Here is a 12,254-nt window from a genome sequence, read left to right on the forward strand (position 1 = left end):
TCTCAACTACACCATATCCCCAAGTACTATGTCAACCCAACTCTTAAACCCCTCCAGGGATGGGGACTCCACCACCTCCCTGGGCAGCCCATTCCAATGCCCAACAACCCCTTCTGTAAAGAAATGCTTCCTAATATCCAGTCTAAACCTTCCTTGATGCAACTTGAGGCCATTACCTCTTGTCCTATCGCTTGTTACTTCTTTAAAGAGACTCATCCTCAGCTCTCTGCACCCTCCTTTCAGGGAGCTGTAGAGGGCGATGAGGTCTCCCCTCAGCCTCCTCTTCTCCAGACTAAACAACCCCAGTTCCCTCAGCTGCTCCTTGTACGACCTGTGCTTCAGACTCTTCACCAGCTTCGTTGCCCTTCTTTGGACACACTTGAGTCATTCAATGTCCTTTTTGTAGTGAGGGGCCCAAAACTGAACACAGGAATTGAGGTGCGGCCTCACCAGTGCCGAGTCCAGGGGTCAGATCCCTTCCCTGTCCCTGCTGGCCACGCTATTGTTGACACAAGCCAGGATGCCATTGGCCTTCTTGGCCCCCTGGGCAAATTTCCTTTTAAAGAAAAGTGATCATTCCCCACCCCCTCCAAGGAAAACATATTAGTAACATATGGTCATATATATCAGGATATTAGGAATTGGTTGTCAAATACTACAATGGCAGAACTGATCATAAAGAGTGGAGGGAGCCATAATTCATCTTCTGCAAAGGCTCTTATTTGAGCCCTCAAGAATCCATAAAAATGGCATCATCTCATCTATATCATTGTGAAAACATTGGAAGAGAAAGACACCTTGACCCCATCAGCAGTATGCTTGCTGATAGCACACACAACTCCTGTTTCCAGTAGGTGTTAGTAATGTATCTGTTGATATGATAGAATATGTGTAAGAAATGTCATTCAAGAACAAATTCTCACAAAAGTAATGCTGCTAGAAATGAGAAAGAGGACAATTTTCTGACCAAACACTTGTGGCCAGGTTCTGCTGAATGTATACACCCCTTCACCAAAATAGTTGCCTCAGTTTTCCCTGAACTTACGGTAAGTTGGGTGACTAGGTAGTAGCAGTTTGTTCAACAGCTGCATTTTCACCTTCAGTCTGTTAGGTGAATGCATCCATTTGCCCCAGCAGAACATTTGGCTGCTAGGATTGACATACAAACTGATACACTATAACTCATTATGCCAAAAACTTCATTTGAAAAAACTACAGAAAAAATGTAGGTAATAAACTTTTTGTCCTACTCCTCAAGACTTAAACTCATTCAATTCCCTTCACCACCTTTTAGTGCCATTTTTATCTTTGTACTGATTTTTGAAATAGAAAAAGACTCAGGTTCCAGATATATCAGAAATCGAATTTTAATTTGCGTATCTACAATAGCTGCATTTCTTGGTGTTAGTGCAAATTAGGGAAACCACACTAAATTATGTGAGAAGGGGGTTGACGTGCTTTCTGTAAAGGGGCCAGGGCTATGCATGATCTTCCAGAGCTGACCCAGAATTGAAAAGCTTATGAAGTCCTCCTATGAAAGTATTTTTGCCTTAACTGGAACACACATCTCAGTTTATTTCCCTTATTATCAAATCCTCTGCTGCTACAATACAGAGATCTCTCTACAGTACTGGAAGTACCAGAAACTTCTGTATGAAGTCACTCAAATACTACAGTGACTGGCAACCACAGAAAAACTGTAAATCCTCATAAATCACATAATCATCATAGAATGGTTTGGATTGGAAAGGAACTTAAAGATCATCTAGTTCCAACCCCCCTGCCATGGGCAGGGACACCTTCCACCAGACCAGGTTGCTCAAAGCCCCGTCCAACCTGGCCTTGAACGCTGCCAGGGAGGGGGCAGCCACAGCTTCTCTGGGAAACCTGCTCCAAATGCTGAACTTCAGCATATGCCTATTTGTGTTTGGCAGACTTCAAGGATGTGAGTAAATGGTATGTTGCGTTTCAGTCAAAGGAATATCAAAATAAAGTGTTAGTGACCTGGATTTTAAAACAGTTCAATGCAGGTGAGCTTGTTTCTCAATTGTTAACGCATTGTCATTGTAATAACTTCCTAGGTGTATTTGGGATTTGCAGTAAGCCTTATGAAAAGTATGTGTGGAATGGCAAGCTTCTGGATGCAGTAAAAAATACTGTTCATCGCGACTGGCTGCTGTATATTATTCATGGATTCTGTGGGCAATCAAGTATCCTTTTACGGTAGTAATAAATGTTTATCAATATTTTTATTTGTAAAGAAGTTTGAACATGTGAAATACATTGAATTATTTCTTTCTCATGTAAATACTTTTCAATTTTAGAATTGAATTTATCTTTAGAATTTATTGGTTGGCTTTTATTTTTGTTACTTTTCTGTCATTTATGCTAAATAAGTATGATTATGTTCTTATAGCAGGGCCCTGACACAGACAGACTGCGTTCTCAGAGTTTGTAAGCATAGGGTTTAGAATTTGACAGGATTTTAAGGCTCAGCTGTATTTTTTCACAGATATTTGAGGAAAGGGAGGAAAGCTAAACAGAACTGAATTGCTGATATAGAAATGTTCTCTTACTAATCTTCTTAAAAACATTTTTTTAGTAACTAAGATTTGCAGAAATTCTTGTATTTACTGTTTTCTGTTGAAGATGATAGAACTTGAGGCCTGCTGTGTGATGAGAGTTAAGTAAACACTAGAACATCTGAAAATCTTCTTTCCTGACTATATATTATTTAAATTGGGTAAATGGGTCTATGTACATTGTAGTAGGAGGAGAAAAAGTCCAAATGGATATCACAGTCCCAAGAAGTGCCATCTCAACATCTTAGTTGATAAGAATTTAGTATTTAACAGAGACACTCTAATTTAGTCATTAACAGTATCATGTTAGTTTAAAAGTCTGACAACGATATCTGGGGAAGCAGATACAATTATGAAGTTAAGGTTAGTGGTGTTTTTGCAAAATTTAGTTTTGATTTTTCATGATTGTAAGGCTGCCCATTGCCTTCGTACTCACACAGAAAGATAGATCTGTTTTTGTATACCACTATTTCACCTGTGGTCTTACTTAATCAAAGTAGTAGCTGTGGATCTGACCGCCAGCATTATGCCTGCAGCTGCTTAGTGAGTGACAGTAGTCTTTGCTCTAGGTATTTGATGAACAGATGTTTTCTTCCCTCTTTCTTGTGCCTCTCTTATGCTAAGGAAGCAGTGATAGTCATGCTAGACATCTGATTCTATCTTTTTTGTTTTTAATAAAAAATGAAAAGCTTATAAGAAAGCCAGCACTGCATCTGTAGCTGTTTGCCTCTGGCATTCAGTTGTTGATATTTAAGTAGCTGCAAATTTATCTGCTTTTCCAGACAAATAATTAGAGGGTGACTAATGTACTTGATCTGAAAAGAGAAGCTCCCAGGCTTTAATCCCAGTGTTCTCAAAAGCACTATTTGTGGCCCAAGGTGAATCTTGTACCTATTTCACCTCCATTGTCACTTCATAAAACAGAAATACTTCTCTTCTGTATGTTTCGAAAAGTGGTTGATATACTGTAATGTAGATTCCCTTTTCAGAGTTCTTAAAAACTGTTGTTGGAAAGGTCAATGCTCTCTCCCAGCTGCAAAAGAGATTTGGAAGGGATACTCATCGCTGTTAAGGAGATTTTAATAAATCAAATGTTTCCATTTCGTACATCTTTTTTTAGAATTTATTTTTGCTTCCATGAAGTAGGTGAACAAAAAATTGCATTTGACACGTAAACCTTAACTTCTCTTTCAAGAACTGTTAATATATGGTCGCCCTATATATGTCACTCTGATAGCCAGAAGATCAAGCAAATTTGCTGGAACACGTTTTCTGAAACGAGGAGCAAACTGTGAGGTAAATTAAATGTGATTTTAGGGGTCCCTCCCTGCCCCCCAACAATATGAGAACTTGAGCTTGACTGACTGAAGAACTGAAATGTTTTAGAGTGTTGTTAAGGTTTGGCTGTGAATTGTGCTATTATATAATGTTATCACGATATCATTAAATTTTTAATTGAGACAATAAAGCTGTTCTTAAAATAATAAGTCTTAACCAGCAGTTCTTTGTTTTACACTTAGAGTTATTTCCCAAATAGAGTTAAAAAATAAAAATCTGATCATATACACTTAGGGACAAATGGAAATTTAACCTTCAGTGGTATTCTCACTACTCTGATTTGGTGTCTTACAGTTTAATTGTACTCTGTAATCATCAGTTCTCTGTCATGCCGGCAGCTCTGAAGTGTCATGTTTCTCATATGTGTATTTCTGTTTGTTTTAGGGAGATGTTGCTAATGAAGTAGAAACTGAACAAATACTTTATGATGCTTCAGTTATGTCATTTTCTGCGGGCAGTTATTCTTCCTACGTTCAGGTTCGAGGATCTGTCCCTCTGTACTGGTCTCAAGATATTTCAACTATGATGCCTAAGCCACCCATAACATGTATGTACAAATTATTCTTTGTGATAGATAATGCTAGTGCTGTGTCCTAAAGGAAGAGCTGAGGGAATGATATCTAAATTTGCAAAAATGAACAAATTATCTATGCATTTGTTCTTTGGGAAGCCATAATTGAAGGTAAATCAATGTTCTTTAAAATAAACACCACAGCATACGAACATTCAACCATATAAAATGGTGTATTTGATGAACTTGGATAGAAAGAAATCTCCATCTTAGACTTTACATTCAGAAATGGAATACAAAAAACTTCTGTTTGAAGATGTCAGCTTTCTTTGTGCTTATTTTGTATACAAAGTTAGCTACATTTGTCTTAGCATTGTGGATAACATTTTGAACCTATTGAAAATGGTGGGAAATGTCTAGGCTAGTTTTAATGGTGTGAGGATAATTGTTCTTTGTAAGCATCTCATGAAAGTTTTGGTTAAGAAGTCACTTCCAATTTGGAAAAGGGAAGTTTGGGTTTTTTTAACAGCTTTTGCATGAAAAGAGGGGAACTGTGGAATTGTATCATTACTGTCAGAGAAAAAATATGTATTTTGTGAAGAGTACTTTTAAGAGAAAGTGATTTAAGTGATGCTACAGCTTGCTTAATATGAACATATGTATTTGTTGCAGTGGACCAAGCCGATCCTTTTGCACATGTTGCTGCTCTTCACTTTGACCAAATGCTTCAGAGATTTGGCTCTCCTATTATTATTTTGAATCTTGTGAAGGTACAATACTTTGAATATGTTCTATATGTTTTCCAATTTTTAATATTATGTTCGCTTCTGTAGAGTCTCAGTAATTTTGGTTGTGTTCTAAACTAACATTAGCTTCATAAGTCTCATCCTACATGGTGTGGTATGTAACTGTAACTGCTTCCACTACCGCCCTTCAAAAAATGATATTTCCCATGTTTATAGACTTCTTACAGTAACTTTCCACTATTGTTTTCAGATTTTTTTACTATTACCCCTTAGATGTGAGTAAGTCCAAGTAAGTTTACCACTAAATTTAACTTAGCACTAAAAATACTAAGATAGTATGGTTCCATGCAAAGTCAGGTTTGTAGGCTTTGTGTCACAGGTGACTGAGTTATTTGAAATATTATGCTAAAGACTTATCTTCTGTTGTTTGTTCCATATGGTAAAGTCATGGCAGAATGAGCAGGAGAGAAAACTGAAGCATCTGATGCTAGCTAATGGGCAGTGCCATCAGCAGCAGGGCTGGACTAACGGGGGGAGCTTCCTGATTGCTGCAGTAATTCAGTTCACTGCTGTGTGAGAGGCGGTGGTGCAAAGTCTGGATTCTGGGTGGCCCTGTAATTTTGGTTATTATATCTTGTATTTGTGCTGGGGGGTGGTTGGGTGGTGTTTTTGTTTTTGTTTTTTCTTCTGTTCTGATCCAGACATTTCCTGTGGTGGTGTGTGTTTCCACATTTGAGTTTAATATATTGATTTGTTTTGCTTGAATCATGCCTTATTTCTTTTTAGTCATTAAAAAAAGAATAATTTATCATGTTGTAGAACTGTATTCAGTAGAAAAAAGGATCTTTTATGTGCATGTAGGATCCATTCCTAGGATAAAAAAATAGGGAAAATACAAAAGGAAAGCTTTTAAAACTCTAAGTTGTAATAAATGGCGACTAGATAACCTATTTTCTCTTTGTAGAAGATTTCCTCTGTATGAGTGCTTTTAAGACTGCCCAAGAGTCTGTGGAATCAACTTAGGATAGCATTTGTTGACAAGAAAATTATTTCATCTCTTGCAGCCATAGCTTTCAAAAGCCATTGTTATAGTGTGAGTCCAGGCTCACATGATCTTGACAGTGAATCATTATATGCTTTTATTCACAGGGCTTTTGATACAGGGGCTGAAAATTCATCTCTCTTCTTCTCTCTCTGTGGATGCTCAATATTAAGATGCTAAAATTCACATTCCTTTATTACTCTATGTACCACTTGGAAAAAAAAAACTAAACCACAGACGCAAAAAGGAAGGGGGAGAAGCCCCCAAATCTGAACACCTTTTTTTGGAAGTTGCTGTTGCTTTTACACAAATAATAAACACTTCTATATCCAATGCTTTTGCTTTCTTAAATGTTGAAATATATATTTGTGTCCTCCTATATCTATAGTAGAAACTTAAATAGTAATGAATATATTAGGTTTCCTTTGGGTTTGATTATTTAGGACTGCTATTATATATTTAAAACAGGTTCTCTAAGAGGTTCAGCATACACTTTAGTTTGGATGAAGTTAATAGGAAAGCCATACTAATATACAAGGTGTGAAAACACATGGCATATTCAGAGAACAGCAACATAACTCTAAATTTTTAAAATAATTGCAAAGTTGGAAGATGGGAACTGTGGTTTCCCATCTCCTGCCAGTAACGCAGAAGAATTTGCCTGGCTCCTCTTGTACCCCAGAATTGAATGGGATACTTTCTGCCTTTTTCTTTCTTGTACCCAAGAACTGAATGGGATCCTTTCTGCCTTTTTCTTTCTCTTTTGCCTTTGTCCATTTCATCTGTATTACCACTTTTGTTTCCATGTGCTCTTCTTTGCTCTTACAGGGTTCAGTTTTTCAGCCAATGTTTATGCATAGTTGAAACAGGTGACTTTTACTACTATTACAGATCATTTGTTAAAAAAACAGAATGTTTAGATTTTTCTGTCTCTTCTGTTCTTAATTTAATTGTACTAGTTATGAAGAACTGCCTGCTATTGTTACAGCTTCCCTTTTTAATTTGTTATATATACATAAATGTATATGTGTATGTATGCATGTTACATACATTAGTTAAAGAAAATTAACTTATTTTTCTTTTTGCTAAAGGAACGTGAAAAAAGAAAGCACGAAAGGATTCTTAGCGAAGAACTTGTTGCTGCTGTGACATATCTCAACCAGTTTTTACCCCCAGAGCATGCAATTATATATATACCCTGGGATATGGCCAAATACACAAAAAGGTAGAAGAGATCCTTCTTTGTACTAGTGCTGGTAGCCACAATTCAAATAAGTGTATGCTACTGAGTGTGTTGCTTTTCAGTTGAGTGTAACTTAGGAGTGATGGGAGTATTTTATTAAGATCTATGGACAGAATAAACCTCAGCTTTTTGAAGGTTTTTTTAAAGTTTTCTGGGGTTTCTTACCGAAGTGGAGCAAGACCTGAAAACTTTGACATTCTCTGCAAAGGCAAACTATAGAGAAAAGCAACAAAAAAAGCCATCAACGTTTACTTTTTATTTTGAATTAGTCAAAATATTGCATTCTGTCAGGTGTTCCGTTTGGTCACTGAATTTATTGAGTTACAAAGTTTTGGAAAACAAGGTGTTTCATATCAGTCTTTTCCATTTCCTCTTCCAAAAGGAAATAAGGTCATTAGTTTCAATGTTAGAAAACATTTAAATTATTAGAAGCATGTATTTTAGAAATGCAAATATATTCTGTAACGCACAATTTGGTTGTAAAGTTCTCTGATCTGCATGTCTACTGTATCTCATAATGCCAGAAATTCTAGAAGAATGGTAAAAATTGTTGGATCAACTTTCAGGTATGTATTACTATATCAGTCTGTGCAAAACAATGGAAAAACTGATATGGTTCAAAGGGCAGGAATTTAATTAATGTTTATCAATTAAAATTTTATTTAAAAAGCATTGGAAAAGAATCCTTATTCACTATTTGAGATTACAGGTTGGTTGATACAGTTGGTCATGTAGGTGTGACACTGTTACTTTAAAGTTTGACATGGTTTCACACTCCTTTTTATTCTAAAATGGCATTGTGTATAGTTAGATGTATAGACAATTGTTTGTCTTATGATTAAATAGCAAATCTCAAAATAAGGATCGATTTCCTTTCAGAAGATCTGCTAGATGCAAGTTCTTGGGTTTCATATGGCGTGATGCTGATGAAGCTTAATGGTCTGTCCTATATGGGAAATGATACCAGATGATCAAACGATGCCTATTCTAGCTTTAAGCTTGAGGTATATTTATACACATAACCACCCTAGCACAGATACAAAAAATACCTGAGGGCTTTGAACAAGATTATTTATGCAAGCAAGAGAGATTTAAGAATGGAGGATAATGTATATGTTTGCCTAAAGATTTGACAGTTTCAGAAATACTGAGAATGTGTTTGCTTTAACATGTAGTTTTGAGGTAATTTTGCTGGAAGGTAGTACTGGTGGAAATGTTCCAAAATATTGCTTCCATCTCAGTATAAGCAATCTTTAAAAAAATAAGTAATTGGTTTTGTTGCTTTAAATGTAAACACTCTAATAAAAACTCTGAAAATAAAATTATGAGTAAACAGAAGTTAAATTCCCCAGGAGTGAATGGGTGGATGTTCTGATCTGAGCAGGAGGTGCAGGACATCATGAAGGCCACATGCAGAAACAAACGTTGCTTAACAAAACAGCACCTTGCAAACAAAATGAAGATATAATGATTTAGCTTTTCTGCTTCATTCTTACTTTGTGAATCACAGAAAATTTGGTAAAGTTACTGTGATGTAAAAGTCAACAAGTTTTAGATTTTTTTGAAGTCTTCCACTTCTAGTTTATGTAATATCTTTTATTAAAATAAACAAAATTTCTCAGATACGGTCACTGTCTGTTTCCTAAGTCTGTAAAATCTAAGAGAACTATAGACATAATTAGTGTTGGATAAATAAAGCTGTGATGTGAGTCTTCCTTTAAATAATTTTTGTACTAGAACTTTCCAAGCAGTGAAAATTTTTATAGTATTAATGTATCTTGACTGTGTATTTTTCTTTCCTCAGCAAACTTTGCAATGTCCTGGATAGACTGAATGTCATTGCAGAAAGTGTAGTAAAGAAGACTGGATTTTTTGTAAATCGCCCAGATTCCTACTGCAGTATCTTGCGGCCAGATGAAAAGTATGTATAATTTAACCAATGCATAATGACTAACATATATTTCTTGGAGAGTTGTCTGGAATTTCTATGTCTATTACGTTATTTCTTATTTTAAGGGTTAAAATAATATGAAAAAATATAATTTATTATAGCTAAAAGGATTGCAGTTAAAGGCACATGCTAAGAGATACTAATACACTGAAAGAGTACAGTTGTGCTGCTGCTGTTCTACTTATAATGAATTCTTACTGAAAACCATTATTTGTAATTGGTAACCTGTGCCATGTGTGTTTTATATAAAGGGTTGGGGTTTTGTCACCTAAACCAAAGGAATCCTAAATTTGGGGGTAAATTTAACAAAGCAAACAACATTTGGAATTTAATAAATGGCTTTTTTTGAGGCATTCTAACAAGATAACTGTCACCTAAATGTTACTGGTTACGAGTCTGGTGTTTTCCAATGGATTTTACAGTATTCATACATACATAATTTAAAACTTTTTTTAAAACTAGAGAGTGATTAAAACTAGTGAGCTGAATTCTCTCAAGTCCATGAAAATCCAGAAGTAAAATAACTTCCACATTAGAATTCAGTAAACTTGATTCAAGTTTTCATGTTAGGGATCTAATTCATCACTACCCAAATGGGCATTAATATTTTATGCGAAGAGCACCCTTGCTTTTTTAGCCTATCTTCACTTAGAAACAGCCTGAGCTAAAACTCTCATAGGGTCTCTTAGAGCTTTTTCTCTGCCATGCAGTGCAGCAAATGTGGCAACTGTAAACTAGCAGGAACATGATCAGTACATCCGTGTAATGCTGTGTTCTGTAGAGTCTGGTGAGTTTTAAATGTAGTATATAGGCTTGTGATAGCAGTGCTCTGGTCAGGCTAGGTAACCTTCCTAACTTGAAAATATTCAGTAGTTCCAGGGTTACTTGCGCTGAGCATAACTACTCCTCTACCTCAAAATGTCATTAATTTCTGATTTGTGTTCTCTGGCTCTGGGCTACAGTTAAGGCCTATACAAAATTGTGAGACCTGGACACTCTGTACATATGTATGTATCCAGCATGTATGCCTAGAATCAGTATGAGGGGGAGATCTAAATCAGCCAGCTTGTGCTACAGTGTGTGTTATGATGTACCTCCCTATCATTGGCATTCAATTTTTGTGCATTCAAGATCCGATCTAGCAACACTCGTATTGCTCATACTCTGTTTTATGGGGGAACAAAGGAAATATTTTGTATGGCTTTGGGGTATTTCTACTTTAAGGCTAGACTTCTTGTGGTTGCAGCCTGGTTTAAATACAACATCTTACTGTTGCATAGAGCTTTCACTGCTTTCTGCTATTCAGGGATATCAATTTTGCTTTGTGGCAGGTTTGTAATTGTCACCCTTTTTCACTGAGCAGATCAATACATGGTATGATTTGTTATTTTTAAAAATTATTTGTAAGTTGTTCTGTTTTGTATCTCTTTTCAGGTGGAATGAACTGGGAGGTTGTGTTGTTTCCACTGGTCGCTTGCAGGTACTAAAATACGCTTTATTAATTCATAGTTATAGTGATGCAGATCAGCACTCCCAAAGCGCCAGTGAACCACGTCGCTTAAATACTTGATTAGTGATTCACAGAGTCCTCTTAAATTAATATTTACAGTAAACAGCATTATGCTCTCCATCCCAGAAATTCAGCTGGGAAACAGGGCTTAAAGTTCTTGTGTGGTACCAAAAACCTTATGCTGTTGGAACTGTATGTTTGCTGGAGCTAATCGGAGAAATGCTCATATTTTAAACTAGTTTTCATTATTATTTAGTCTGTAGAGCTATCAGTGCAGCAATAGTTAAAACAGCAGTCTTTTAGCAAACTGCATAATATAATGTTATACAAGAGAGGTGAGGAATAAACATATTTAAGCCTGGTGACATATTTATATGCATGAAAATGGTTTATTAAAAGCATTTACACCAGTGCTGAATATTCTGTCCATTGTTATAATTTCCATCACTAAAAAATAGAACTAGAAACACTGCTTTCTTTAAGGTCAGAAGAGTGCTGACTAAACTGTAAATCGTATAGTGTCAGATTTATACCTGAATGTTATGATAATATACTCTGAACACAGGGCATATCCACAAGAAGCGTTAGTTGCTTTTGACTTGCCATTCATAATTTTGTAGTTCATGTAAGTTAGAAAGCTGATCACTGGAATACGTTTGTTGAGGGCAGATTAAACAGTGGACTAGATAGAATTTTAAAATAAAACATATCAATGTTAATTAGATTTTTTTTTTTTTTTAAAAAATGTTAGTCTTACAGGTTTACCTGTATCAGGGGAATGATTATTTTATCTATCTTTCAAATGATTATATTATCTATCTTTCAACTTTAATTATTTGAGGTGGTCACCATTGGCATACATGTAAGCATTTGAATCACAGTTCATCTCGGAATAGACATCTTGTGAGTCACACCCAAAAAAGTGCTCCTTTGTTAAGGCAGTAAAAGTTAAGTTGACTAGCTTGGATGTAGCCATATATATCTGAACAGAAGAAACCCCCTTGTTATATTAAAATATGGTTCTTGCAGCTGTACATATTAGAAAATAACTTTGTGTGCAATATGGAATTGAAGAATGGTGGTGCAAGCAGCATAAAAGAATATGTGCAAGACTCTGACCTTCAACAAAATGACCATGTGTGTTGCTCCAGATACAGAAAGCTTAAAATATAAACACATCACAGCAGAACCATAGCAAGTGGACTTTATTTTTTGCAGTAGTTACAGCATACTTAAAAATGAGACCTTCTTCACTGAAATAGTAGAGCTTTTCTTGTTAAAGTAAATCCTTTAGGGCTGTTCTTGAGTTGAAGGAGAGATGCAGTTTGTGT

The 12,254-nt window shown here is 35.9% G+C and overlaps 1 protein-coding gene across 2 annotated transcripts in view; it reads left to right on the forward strand.

Annotated features, from left to right (window-relative positions):
- Positions 1-12,254, forward strand: part of FIG4 (FIG4 phosphoinositide 5-phosphatase) — a 75,597-nt gene that overhangs the window by 21,195 nt on the left and 42,148 nt on the right. For both annotated transcript variants that reach the window (XR_012632824.1, XM_074896152.1), the window contains exons 7-13: positions 2,082-2,210; positions 3,778-3,878; positions 4,305-4,467; positions 5,104-5,201; positions 7,311-7,444; positions 9,267-9,383; positions 10,848-10,893. Coding sequence is in view for 1 of the 2 variants with exons in the window: in XM_074896152.1 (XP_074752253.1) it covers positions 2,082-2,210; positions 3,778-3,878; positions 4,305-4,467; positions 5,104-5,201; positions 7,311-7,444; positions 9,267-9,383; positions 10,848-10,893 (788 nt within the window). In the remaining variant the exon portion in view is untranslated. The remainder of the gene's footprint in view (positions 1-2,081; positions 2,211-3,777; positions 3,879-4,304; positions 4,468-5,103; positions 5,202-7,310; positions 7,445-9,266; positions 9,384-10,847; positions 10,894-12,254) is intronic.

Source organism: Athene noctua, chromosome 1, assembly GCF_965140245.1.
Source record: "Athene noctua chromosome 1, bAthNoc1.hap1.1, whole genome shotgun sequence".
In the NCBI taxonomy this organism is placed as follows: domain Eukaryota; kingdom Metazoa; phylum Chordata; class Aves; order Strigiformes; family Strigidae; genus Athene; species Athene noctua.